Here is a 13,646-nt window from a genome sequence, read left to right as displayed (position 1 = left end):
CTAGGATTCACCCAAAGAATCTAGTAGATAAAAAGCAGCTGAATTTTGGCCCTACAATTAGATTCTACCACTGCCTCAATTGCTCAGTGCTTGTGCTGCATGCAAATATAGATAATCTACTGGAATAATCTTATGCCACATATTTATGAGTAGACAACTTGAAATGTGGGGTTTGTGACCAGGGAGTGGTCATGGCTGCAAGTGAAGACAACGAAGCCAAACTGAACACACAAAAAAAAAAGTATCAGTATTTTTAATTTAGTATTTTAAATACAGACAATTAGGCTCTGTTTTCTACTTACAAAAAGAGGCTAATAATCCCTTTAACTGCATTGTTGAGAAAGCTGTTGTAGGGATAAGCTTCAGAAAAAAAACTGCTTGGTTATTAATTCCCACTTCAGAGGGGGGGCTTAAATAATATGCAGCAAATAAGCCTGAAGCAACCCACTCAACACTAGAGAAAAAAAAAAAAAAAGTAATTATTCATTAATTAAGACTGTCCAGCCTACACACTGTAGAAATTAAAAATAACAGTAGTATGTGGTCATGCAGCACAATGCATATGCACATGGGAGTCACTATTAGACTGCTCAGGAATCTTCTTTATAACATTTCCTGACCTTTACATGTTTAATTTCACAGCCTTACTAACGTTTCAGTGTTTTCTAAGAAGTTTTAAAAGATATGTTAATGCTATGAAAATGTAAACAGTAAAGTTTGTAAGTAGTAAGAATATATTTATTAAGCTTATACGGAAAAGATTCACTCACCATGAAGAAAAGGAAGGAAAATGGCTTGTGGTTAAAGCACAGCCAAGACCACACATTTTTTACTTTCTCTGGCCTTTCAAGCTACCTGCATTGCTAACACAAATGTCTTCTGCAGAACATTGCACAAGATGCCCAAAAACTGTCTATACAAAAGACATAGTACAGAATAGCTTATTTGATAATAGAGGTAATGCACCTCAGGCAGCAGCAAAGATTTATAAAGATTTATCAATTTGACTAAAACTTCTGCAAAACCTAAAATAAGCATCTGTCAGAAAAGCAGAAAGAATGTGGAAAAACAGTAGGGAAAAAGAAAAAAAAAAACAATAAAACAAGAAGAGATCAATAAACAAGAAAAAAAATTACGGAAACTAAAAGATGACATAAAAATACAAACACTGCTGAAAACACAGGCATAGTGTATTATCAGAACTACCTCTGATTTGAAAGGCTCTGCTTTAGCAAGAAGAACAGTTTGTGAACGGTCAGTCAAGTTTAGAACTGCTCTCAACATCACACATGCAGGCAGAGACTAAGCTGCTGTTGTCTGCATCAAACATATTTCATAGCAAAAATACAGCCACTTCCAGAGCAGGCAATTCAGCACTTTTCCCAAGTTCAAGAGACTTTTTTTTCATTTTAAAACAAACTGTAAAGTGAAACTTAACAGAAAGTGAGTATCAAAACACAGAAAAAAAAAAAAAAATCAGTAAAGTTTATACCGTTAACTGGAAATTCTGAAGAGCAGAAGTTAGAAAAACACCCAAACCAAGAAAAAACAAAGCTAGAAAAGAATTGTCATTTTCTTAAAAATACATGCATATCTATTGATTGGACTATTTATGCAATGAAAAGAGAACTCAAGTGATTGGTAATCATATTCGTAGCAGAATAATTGTTCAGGAGACCACTTATGTGCCTAAATATTTGAACTAAACTATCAAACTTTACACTACCTGCTCTGATCACTAAAAACATACAAAGCAACTTAATACTGGAAAACACATTTTGAATCAAACTTGAAACAAAACCATTAGTAAAGTCTTGAAATCCACTTTCAGCAGCAGTCTCATGAAAATTCCAACACACACTATTTCAGCTGATTTGTAAGTTCTGATAACAGACACCCCACAATAAAATATTATGGACCAGGCTAACATTGGTCTTTCCTGCAGGATACTCACTTTATATTTTTGGTGTACAGTAGCACTTTAATTTTGTAGCTAACATAAAAATATTCTAATTAATAACTTAAAATAAGTAACTTATTTTTTGCTTTTTGTTTATGAATGTCAACCCAACAGGGTATTAAGACACTGAAACCAGCAAGCAAATTCTGCATCAAAAGCATGAAAACCCATGAACTGTACAAATGAAAAATGTAGATAAACAAAAGAAACTAAAAAAAAAAACTAGATGGCAGCACCTACCTATTTTTCTCAATTTCACACGTAAAATCTTCATAGCAAGATACGGAGGCAAAAGAATAATGCAATCTGAAGAATTAGTTTTTAAAGATTTTTGAATTTACTTGTTGTCTCTGAAGAATATAGTAATGTAAGCAAATCCACACTTATTTGACCTGTTTGTAATTCAAGAATCCAGAACAAAATTTTTCAAAGACCAACTGAAGTGCATTGAATTATAGTTTATCTCCTAAAAATCCTGTACCTTAACTAAGATCCTGTAGTAGATAAAATTTTGGCAATCTTAATAACTTTTTAATATTCAGCTAAATCTAATGTCAATCAAAAACTAAAAGGAAACAAAAATCATGAAGAAAGATAAAACTGTTCAATTAAAAGTATGCACAGTTAACTCAAACCAACATTTGCTTTAAACATCCAAATCTTTTTTATTTCATTAAATATATTCTTTTCAAACAAGCATGGTATCACTGAAAATGTATTCACAGTACAATAAAATTGCACTTAACGAATCAAAATATAATTATAATCTTCCGTAAGACTGAGTACTTCCAAGTAAAGGATAGAATCACAGAATAGTTCGGGTTGGAAGGGACCTTTAAAGGGCATCCAGTCCAACCCCCCTGCAAGAAGCAGGGACATCTCCAACCAGATCAGGTTGCTCAGAGCCCCGTCCAACCCGGCCTTGAACGTTTCCAGGGATGGGGCATCCACCACCTCTCTGGGCAACCTGTGCCAGTGTTTCACCGCTCTCATCATAAAAATGTTTTTCTTTATATCCAGTCTAAATCTACCTCCTCCTAGTGTAAAGTCATTACACCTTGTCCTATCACAACAGACCCTACTAAAAAGTTTCTCCTCATCTTTCTTATAAGCCCCCTTCAAGTACCGACAGGCTGCTATAAGGTCTCCCTGGAGCCTTCTCTTCTCCAGGCTGAACAGCCCCAACTCTCTCAGCCTGTTCTCGTAGGAGAGGTGCTCCAGCCCTCTGATCATCTTCGTGGCCTCCAACTGGTCTGTGAACTTCTTGTGTTGGGGGCTCCAGAGCTGGACGCAGTACTCCAGGTGGGGTCTCATGAGAGCAGAACAGAGGGGCAGAATCCTCTCCCTTGACCTGCTGGCCACCCTTCTTTTGATGCGGCCCGGGATGCAGTTGGCTTTCTGGGCTGCAAGCGCACACTGTTGGCTCATGTTGAGCTTCTCATCAACCAACACCCCTAAGTCCTTCTCCTCAGGGCTGCTCTCGATCCATTCTCTGCCAGCTTCTATTTGTGCCAATTTGTATCAATTTTAAAAAGTCAAGCCTCTGGTAGCTGCACCAAGAAGATGAATTTATATTCACAATCTGAAAAATGTTTTGGTTTTAGATACCTGAATATTTTGCAATATTTTTTCCCTAAAAAAATGTGCAGTTTGCTGTAGCTAATATTCCCCCAATTACAGTCCTCTACAATCTTATAATCAGACCGAAACAATAACTATTTTATGGTACAACTGTACCTATTCATGCTTTTCTTCAATACTTTACTTAAAGAAACCAGAAAGACTGTAAATGTAAAAGATCGTTAATATATCAAGTACATCTTCCTATTACAGGTACTTCTCTCAATTACCACTTTCTCTGTACCATTCTGCTACTTCTATATTCTGATTCTTCTGACTGAATCCATTTCACTACTTCTGCCTCTGTGCTTCAGACACTGTACATCCATATGGGAACATTCCCACACTCCACAGCCTAGGAGCTTGGCATTAAACTGATAAGAATTGAGAGACCCTTCCTACAAGGGACTTGCTTATGCTAATGAGCCAGTTTTCCAGAATTTCCGTAGGAACTGAAAACAAGCAGGTTTTATTCACATTTTACAGAGCAGCAATTGAGAGGAGCATAAGTAAATGTCTAATCAAAGATTACCCCACCTAAGAGTCAAGAAAAGAACCCAAGTCTTCCTTTCAAAATGGATTTGCCTATCTGTTGTAGTTCAGCCCCGATTCGGACCAGACTACCCAGTCTCTCTCTCGCTCCCCCCACCCTCCGAGAGAACAGGGGGAGATGATATAAGAAAAATGGCTCGAGGTTTGAGATAAGGACAGGGAGAAATCCTTAAAGTTACCATTATGGGCAAAACAGACTCGACTTGGGGAAAACTATTCATTTATTACTAAAACTAGCACGAGAATGAGACAGAGAACAAGATAACCTCCCCCCACCCCTCCCTCTTCCCAAACTTAACATTATCTCTACTACCTTCCCCCCCGAGGGGCACAGGGGGGAAGAGGGAATGGGGGTCATGGTCAGTTCATCACGCGTAGTTTTACGCCGCTGCTTTGTTGTCGGGGGAAGAACTCCTCACATTCCTCTCCTGCTCCTTCGTGGGGTCCCTCCCACGGGCCACAGTCCTTCGTGAAACTGCTCTGGCGTGGGTCATCTCTTCCATGGGGTGCAGTCTCTCCAGAACAGCTGCCCCAGCAGGCCCTCCATGGGCCACAGCCGCCTTCAGGCCTCCACCTGCCCCAACGTGGGGTCCTCCATGGGCTGTAGGGGAATCTCTGCTTCTCCATGGACCTCCATGGGCTGCAGGGGGACAACCTGCTCCACCATGGTCATCACCACGGGCTGCAGGGGAATCTTGGCCAGGCGCCGCATTACTCCTCCCTCTCCTTCTTCACTGACCTTGGCGTCTGCAGCCGTTCCTCTCACCAGAAAAATTCTTCGCAGGCTGGCAGACGCCTCTCAGGATCTTTTTACATCTCATTCACATCTCATCTCCTCTCCACTTCTTGCAGCCAGGCCGAGTTGGGCCCAGTCTGCTGCCCGGCAGGAGGCCATAGGGTGAGGCCTGCAAGGCCCACAAGGCTCGCGCCTCCCCCTCTCTGCCACTGCTCAGCTCCTTCACATCTTCTCCACTTTTTTTTCTGTTTTCCCCTTCTTAAATATGTTATCGCAGAGGCGTTATCACAGAACATTCTGCTACCAATTGGCTCGGCCTTGGCCAGCAGCGAGTCCACTGAACAAAGGGGAGCAACTTCTGGCAGCTTCTCCCAGAAGCTACCACCATAGCCTCCCTCACTAATCAAAACGAGAACACTATCCTCTTCCAACAATCTAAAGCAAAATTGTCCCCCAAGTTGTACTACATTTGCTTACATCCTCTACTCCCAAAAGCTGCAAAAAAAAAAAAAAATGAGACAAAGGTATTACAGAGAGTAGAAGTCAAATAATAACTTAAATAGCAAAATTGAGCATTCAAAATGTAAGAAACATCAGATTTAAGTTTGCTGTGCAACATCAATTTTGTTCCTTGATGGCCTAGCTGAAGCTTCTATCTTTGTGTATTTATCATGCAAAGACTGCAGTACACTGCGCACGTACAGAAGAGATTAATGCAGGATGAGCAGGATGTTAGGTATCTTAATCTTTCTGAACTTTTGTGTTTGGCAGCACAAAATACTTATTTTTTAACTTTGGAAGGGGAGAGGGTTGGCTGTATCAGTTCCCTACAAAGGTAAATACTACTGTACACAGGTATTTGACTTCTGATCCTTCAGCAATGCAACATGTAAGGATAAAGCCACTGTTTTCAAGCAAAGCATTATCCAAAGCGTATATACTAAATCCTAAGGGAAAACAGACTATGCTTTCTCTCTTTCAGTAGCTTCCATTCTTCCTAGAGAAAGGTGGCTCCTGCCTCACACACTGTCCTGGACAGAAGCCCATCTACTGAAGCTAGATGAATTTTCATGGGAAACTCAATTCGTCTTCCTCCCAAGTAACTGGGAGAAGATCTATCAAATGACGGCCCTTGGATATGAGAAGAAAATCTTGATACACTACTGGGCTGCAGAAGCAGTTTAGAATCTGGACAGCTCTGTAGGTATCAATCAAGTCAATTTCATTTAACAACAAAACATTTCCTTATTTTCTCCTCCTCTCTTTTTGAGAGTGAAGGAGAAATTACTTACTTGATGAGGGGAGAGATTCCAAGAGCTTTCAAATATAAATGGACACTTTGGTAATTTTTCAGATTATCTTTCTTGTAATTTTTAAAAAGGTAATTCATAATTCATTTTATATTCTCGAGTTATCACTCTCAATACTTCTTAATGAGTTGCCAAAAGTGACTGCAAGCTTTTGCAATTTCTTTGGTATGTTATTTAAGAACTAGTGTCTTACGTCTATCCTACATAGCTCATAACACACTTTTTTAACACAGTAATTACTGAAAGTGTATATACAAATTTACTATAACACTGAAAACAATCACTTAGCTGAGTTACTTGTGAGACTTGACACTGGCTAAAAATTAGGACAATCTGAAGAAAAGCAATCATAATACCTACAAACTATTAAAGCTATGGCTTTTCTGAGACAGATCATACATTCTTTGTAGTAGGATACTGTTTCCGAGAATGCTTACGGTAGATCGCACATTTCCACCTGCATAGACTTTCCACATGGGTAAAAGCAGAGTAAAACACAAACTCGGTGACTGAAGTACATCACCAAACTCTACACATTTAAAGCACCTTGCATTTTAATACAAATAAAGCTATCTTAAAAAAAAAAAATGAATAAAAATGTAATAGTAACTGTAATGAGCTCTGCACAGTAGAATAACAATCATTCCATTAACATATTGGAGAGACAGGTATTTGATATTCTAGAGACCAAAACCGCATAGCCTGCAATGTTCACAGCTATCACAAAATATTTTGCAGGACTCAAGCAATTAATGTTTATATTCTGTTGGCCTTGAGCTAGTGGCACACACAAATTTTTCTGTGTTTTAGTCACAGTGGAGGCTAGGACTCTTGAATATTATTCTTTATAGATACAAAACCACAAGATACTATTTTCCATAGCTTTTAAATTTCTACTGAAAATTTTAATTGACAGAATTTAGCTTTCTGACACATCAGAATTTGACTCTGAAAGAAAAAAAAAAGTTTCATTATAAACTCACTGAAAAAAATTATTTTTCAGTACACACAATTTCATATATTTTAGAATCTGATCAATTTTCTTGATTAATCATAATGACTACTCAAACAAACAACTGACACTTCTAAAACTTTAGCATAGTATTTGTCATTGGACACTTCCCCTAGAAAACAAATGAATAGTGCCTGGTTATAAACCCTCCACCTAATGAAATAAAAGGCAAGTGTCTAGTTCTGACGTGAAAAACCTTTAGAATTTAAACCTTTACATTCTAGTTTTAAAAGGCTGTCAAAGCCTCATTTTTAAAGAACACTTTAAGGTCAAATATATATAAAACATAAGCACTGTAAAAATGCAAGAAGAGTCTGCAGATCACATGCAGAGTCATGGAAGTTCAATGTACATTTCCCAAGGATGATATTAATTATTGCTTATCCTTGTTAATTACAACAAATAAAGAAATGATGCAGTACAGTTTGGGCAGCTACAACAAAGATCTGTCGAAGGAAATGAATCCTGACAACCTACAAGACCACGATTCTAATGTCGTTACACTAAAATAATCAAACTTTTCCACCCTATAAGACATTGACCATTCATAAGGCCTTGCTGGTTTCCTCTATTCTCAGGCAGGTTATTCACACTAACAAGTGCAAAGGAATCTCTGTAATGCATTGGTGTATTTATTTGGGCAGAACTCTGCACAAAAGCAGCTACACCTTTCCAATACCTGAACTCCTCAGATTTTAAGTATCTCTCCCCAACACAAGAACATGCAGTAACCGCACACACTCATTTTTATATAAATCCAGTAAGTCAGATTATACTCTTTCTGCAACCCTAACTGCTTCATATAGCTAGAGAACAGCTGCCTGAGGCCAACATGATCAACTCCCAACATTTGCTGTGCACACATCTTAAGGTTGACTTTGGGATCCAAACTCCAGTCTTCTAATAAAGACGGAACACACAGAGTCAAGCAGCCGGTCTACGTTTTTGTATGCTTCCTAAGATTTTACACACAATAAAGTTGTATTCTTCAAATGTTTTCAAACTACAGACAATTTGTTAATAATTAATTTGCTATGAATGTTTCCACTCTGAATTTTAATTCTGTATGCTGGCCACAGCAGTTAAGTTACATGAAAACTAACAGTATGAAACAGAAATAGCTACAGCAAACTCATTTTAACAGACTAAGATCATACTCTTTGTACAGTCCCACCTCACAATTTCTGGTTTGCATTTATGCTATACACTTGCCTCAGGATCCACTGCTAGAATGTGTGTGATACAGTCGCTTGTAGCCACTACTACAGAACTGGTTGTACTTATTTACAGAGAAAGTCCCCCAAAACCAAAGATAGACACGCAAACTGAAAAGAACTTGTCTGGATTTTTGTTGTCATCAAACTAGTCAAAAAATCTCAAAATTAACACAAGTTTATCGCTGTGTTCATTTTTCCTGAAAGACATTTATCTTTGAAGGCTTCTAGAAGTCTTCTCATCCTTCTGGATACCACAAATTCAAACATTAAACAGTTGCCTTTTCTGTGAAGAAGTCTTTCATAAATTCCATCCAATACTGCATTTATGTCTTTTCTGAGAGCATAAAGTTCTTCAGGTGTCTCCAGGCTTTAATTTATGTCTTTCCTGAGATACATTCCATTGAGCTACAGTCTTCCTAGTGACACTAATTTCTAAAACTTACATTCTAACTGGTGACTCTGTGTTTTAGATCGCCTCATGTTAGTAACTTATATTCATGTCTCCAATTTTATTCTGGTTTCCTTCTCTTCTGAAAAGTTTATCATTGTTTTCAGGTTTGAATTGTACTTAATAATCTGTTAGACTATAAATACGGCGTAATGCACAAAGCATATAATGGAACAGTAATCAAATGTTAAACATTGGGAAACATATGTTTAAGTTATTTCAAACAACCTATACAACAATCAATTAAAAAAATACAAAGACACACTCTTAATCTCATTCTACTTGGAATTACTTATTACTTCTGCAAAAAAAAAAGACCTTAGGCAAAATTAGCCTAAACTGCCTATTATTATTATGGCACAGCTGCCCTTTACTAACATCCAAAGATGTTTGTCTCCACATTTTAGGAAGATCGTTCAGCTGCAGACCTCTGATTCAGAGGAACAAGGGGCACTTACTGAACTAGTGGTATACAGTCCAAACTAAGTTCTGGCTAAGACTTAGCCTTCTAGCCTCCAGTGATCTCACAGTCTGAACAAGGTCTTGAGAGACTCTATAATTTTTTTTTCTGAAATATAAAAAAAAGTTCCCAGGCCTCAAAAAATAAACTGCCCTTGAGTAAGTATTTCCTGTTTTCACAACAAAAAGGGGAGGAAAGCACATTTGCAAAAACATATGAGCTAATAATGCATAAGAGGAAAAAATCTAAAACAGAAAGTAAAGTGAAATCAAGTCAGACATACCTGAGTTGTTGATAGGCGAAAAACAGGGCCAGTTGTGGGCACTGAAAGTCTGGGTGAAATGCCAGTAGGACCCTGTCCCTGCGTCTGTACTTGAGCCTGCATTTGAGCCTGCGCTAGAGCCTGCTGAGGCACCATTACAAGCTGTCCAGCATCCGTGCGCACCAAGACCATACCTAATGAGAGCGAAGTAACAGTAACTATAGAATAAAGAATAATAGGAAGAATAATATATACAGAACTATTTAACTACAGAAGACAGAATGAAATTAATGTATAGCACTATGAATTTTTCTTTATACTCTTTTTTTTTTTTTTTATTCTGGTGTAACATGAGATCCTATTTCAAAGAAGAAAAATGTCCCTACTAGCAGACAAAAACTAATACCCAATTCAGTTTGGAATTCAAATAACAACAGTTTACGGGTAACAGTGATGAAAAAAAGGGTCACTTGAGTCTACAGAGTACAGCAACTTTTATCAGTCTAGCCAGGGTCAGAATATAATTACAGAAAGAAATATTCATTAAAAATAAACTATAGCGACAATCCAGTAGCTGAGATTAGATTCAGTATGAATGTACCAGGGACAATGACATGAAAGCTTTACTAAAACAACGGCTTCAGGGGATGTGTACATGCAAACATTAGGCCAGACACATTTCTGAGTATATTTGAGATTTAATTAATTGTTGAGCATTAACACATGGATTTATTTGGCACCCACCATCACAGTACTCGGAGGCACTACCTGTGATTTAGATATTATCATATCCAGAGAACCAACTCAAGTACTCCTCAGCATAAAATGATACAAGTGCAGATATTTTAGTAAAACACCAAAGAAACTGGTTTCAAATTAACAGAGTACTTGGCAGGTGTTTTCTAAGACTTTCTGGAAGTAAAGTATAACAGTTTCAGATTATTTTCTAGTAACACGTCACAAATAGAAGCCTTGTACACAACAAAGGCAGTGCCACCAAGTTTTGCCCTAAGTGTAACTGGCCTAAGTTTTCCACAACCAGTAGGCTAGAAAAGGGGAGACAATGGTTAAATTGGTCCCTGGATCATCTGCAACTTCACATTTAAGATCACTGCCAAGCATGTGATGTGCTTCCTCTAGTTTTCTCAGAGCTAAGATGCAGTTCCCCAGCCAGATTACTTTACAAGAATTCCCAAGTTAGTTCCAGAATACATTTTAAGAATTTAACCTAGATAGGATACAATGTAGGATACAATGGGTCTATAATCAGAAAAACGTCTTGCCTGTAACAACCGGAGAACTAAAAAATAAGGATCTAGGAAGTCAACTTTTATTCAGTTGATAAAGTCAGTAGACGTTGTTTCTGCAACTTATCTCTATGTGCAAATTGCTTCATATATTTTTTTTTTAACTTTTCAAGGTAAAATAAAGAGGTAAAAGCTTACATCCACTTATTATTAGCTTCCCAGAAAAAAAAACCCACCTCACTAAATGGACATGGTTTGCAACATATCACGAGGATGAAGAAATTTGAACAGGATTACACTAAGCAAGTAACAAATTTTAAAAGTACCTTATACCAAGCAAGTCTTTCTTTCAGTGTTTGACATAAAAATAATGTCAGGTATTGACATAATGAAAAAAAAAAAACACAAAAAAAACCCCATAGAAAACATCCCAATCCTGGGATGAACACGAGTGAACTGCAGCACTAATAAAAGCCCTCACTCACATACAGTCTTAGATGCTCCCAGTCAACCATCACTGCCAAAAATAAAACCAAGAGGAGGCAAATTTCTGCCACTACAAACTAAAGACTTGTGAAAATCAAGCTTTAAGGTAAAAGGCATAGAGAGCTACAGCAACAACACCTAAGAGACATGACCCTAACTCTCTTTCAAAACCCAGAGAGAAATTTTTAAAAGAAGAGTTGGGGGGAAAAAAAAGGTAGGCGACCACAGAACCTTTCAAAATTTCAGCTGAAAATATAAATATAGAGTTAGAGCAGGAATCACTAGGATGAAGGGATGCTGTTCTGGGTAGTAAGCAACCTTGCTGAACTTACACTTTCAGTAATGAAAATTAAGAAACCAAGAGGAGAACAGACAGGACACAACAGTTACTTCACAGTTAGAAATTAAATCTGGTGATGTAAAAACTGCCCAAGCACGGCGGAGAATGACACCATCACGCTTACTGAAATGAAACATTTTAGATTAAATTACACAAATTAGCCTGTATCTTGCCACCTGATAGACAGCAAAAGAAACCCTTCGAAGAAGGAAAACTTTTCAAGAATATCAAGAGTAAAGCAGAAGATACAGAACTTCGAAACATAGATAAAATCACTCTAACACCCTAACTTTTTATCTCGTGCTCGTTACACCATTACAAAATAACTTACCGTGACTGCCGCTTTCTCCCTAAGACAAAACGAGTAACTTATCAACTCAAAGTCATAATTAGTTCGCATTAGCAACTGCCGTCCCGTACCAATTACATCCTCATTAACGGCAGCCTGTCAGACAGGTGGCTCCTCTTTTGTTTCCAGCAGGTCGAGCAGCGGGTAGACAACTTCGGGGAAGAAAAAGCCCCTCGGACAACAACAACAACAAAAATGTTAGGAAGAGCGGCGAGCTTGCGACCGCTGCGTTTCCCCACTTACCGGGCGGGATGGTGAAGCCGGGGGGCAGCTGGATGGTGGTCTGCTGAGGCGGCCTCACGATCAGCTGGGGGGCCACGATCCGGGGGGCAGCGCCCAGCGCCGGCCTGGGCGAGAGGGCCTGGGGGGCCGCAGGGGCGACGGGCAGGGCAGCGCCCGCCTTGGCGACGCCCGGGGCGCTGACCGCCGGTTTGGGCGCGACGCCGGGGGCCGCGGCAGCGGGGGCCGTCGGGGCGCAGTTGGCGACCGAGCCTTGTCCCGGCGGGGCGGCCGCGCTGGCAGCGGCGGGCGCGGGGCTGGCGGAGTTACTGAGTGCGTTTACTGCGGGGAGCGGGCCGTGCGCGGGTTTGGTCTCTGCTGTGGCGGCGTCGGCTCTGCCGTGGCTGCTGACTGGTGGGACTGCCGCCGGCCGGCCCCCGGCGCCCTCCCCGTTGGGCGCCGCCTCGCCGGGCAGCGGCTCGGTGCTGGCGGTACCCTCCGCCGCTCCCGCCGGCCCGCCGACCCCCGCCGGGGTCCCGCTCCCCCCCGCGGCGCGCTGCGGCGGCGCGCTGTCGGCGGCGGGCGGGCTGCCGCCGGGGCTGGGGCTTCCCGCGTCCCGGGCAGCGGCGCCGGCAGCCACATGGTTGTTGACAGGCTGAGCAGGGGGGGCAGCGGGCTGCGGCGGGGCAGGGGCGGCGGGCGCGGCGGGGCTGCTGCCGCCGCTGCTGAGGAGAGCCGCTCCATGTGATTGCTGCACACTACTACTGTTTACACTCACTCCCCTCCCTGCTGCCGCCGCCGCTGCTGCTGCCGCCGCCGCTGCTGCTGCCGCCGCCGCCGGGGGGGACGAGGAGGGGAGCGGCCCCTGAGCAGGGGCTCGGCTCTCCGCGGCTTCGGGGCAGCCCGCCGCCTCCTCTGCCCCGGGAGCGGGAGAAGGCGCGAGATGCCCTTGCTGCTGCCGGACGGGGCTGCTGCCCCCCGCTAGGCTCCCCTGGTGCTGCTGCTGCGGCTGCTGGGATGGGGCAGAGGTCCTGGGCTGGGGCGCCTCGGCGGAACCCCGGCCGCCCGCCAGCTGCGATTCCAAGGAGCCCACCAGGTCGCTAACCGCCTTCTCGTCCACCTCCTCGGAGAAGAGCAGCATCTCTTCCAGGGGGTCCGAGGCGCCCGCCGCCATCTTGCGCTGAGCTGGGAGCCGGCCGCGCAGCGCGCAAGCGCGCCGGCCTCAGCCGAGCGCGAAGCATGCTGGGAGGGGCCGGCTTCCTCCTCCCCCGCCGGCGGGGCGGGGGCAGCGCGCGCCGTCATGGCGGGTGGCGGGACAGGGGCTCGGTGAGCACCGCAGCGGGTCCGGCCGGCAGGGTCCGGGAGCGGCCCAGCGGCCAGACCGGTCTGGGGGAGGGACGGCTACGTGAGGGAGAGGGCCTGGGGCCG

General features: G+C 42.1%; 1 protein-coding gene across 5 annotated transcripts in view; it reads right to left on the bottom strand.

Annotated features, from left to right (window-relative positions):
* Positions 1–13,408, bottom strand: part of LOC147599094 (transcription initiation factor TFIID subunit 4-like) — a 150,399-nt gene extending 136,991 nt beyond the window's left edge. For all 5 annotated transcript variants that reach the window (XR_015259992.1, XM_086757942.1, XM_086757943.1 and 2 more), the window contains exons 1-2: positions 12,243–13,408; positions 9,599–9,771 (exon numbers count right to left, since the gene is read on the bottom strand). Coding sequence is in view for 4 of the 5 variants with exons in the window: in XM_086757942.1 (XP_086614068.1) it covers positions 9,599–9,771; positions 12,243–13,392 (1,323 nt within the window). In the remaining variant the exon portion in view is untranslated. The remainder of the gene's footprint in view (positions 1–9,598; positions 9,772–12,242) is intronic.
* Positions 13,409–13,646: the final 238 nt, after the last annotated feature.

This window comes from Chlamydotis macqueenii, chromosome 13 (genome assembly GCF_036417535.1).
Source record: "Chlamydotis macqueenii isolate bChlMac1 chromosome 13, bChlMac1.mat, whole genome shotgun sequence".
NCBI lineage: Eukaryota > Metazoa > Chordata > Aves > Otidiformes > Otididae > Chlamydotis > Chlamydotis macqueenii.
This window is presented reverse-complemented; position numbering and strand designations above follow the sequence as displayed.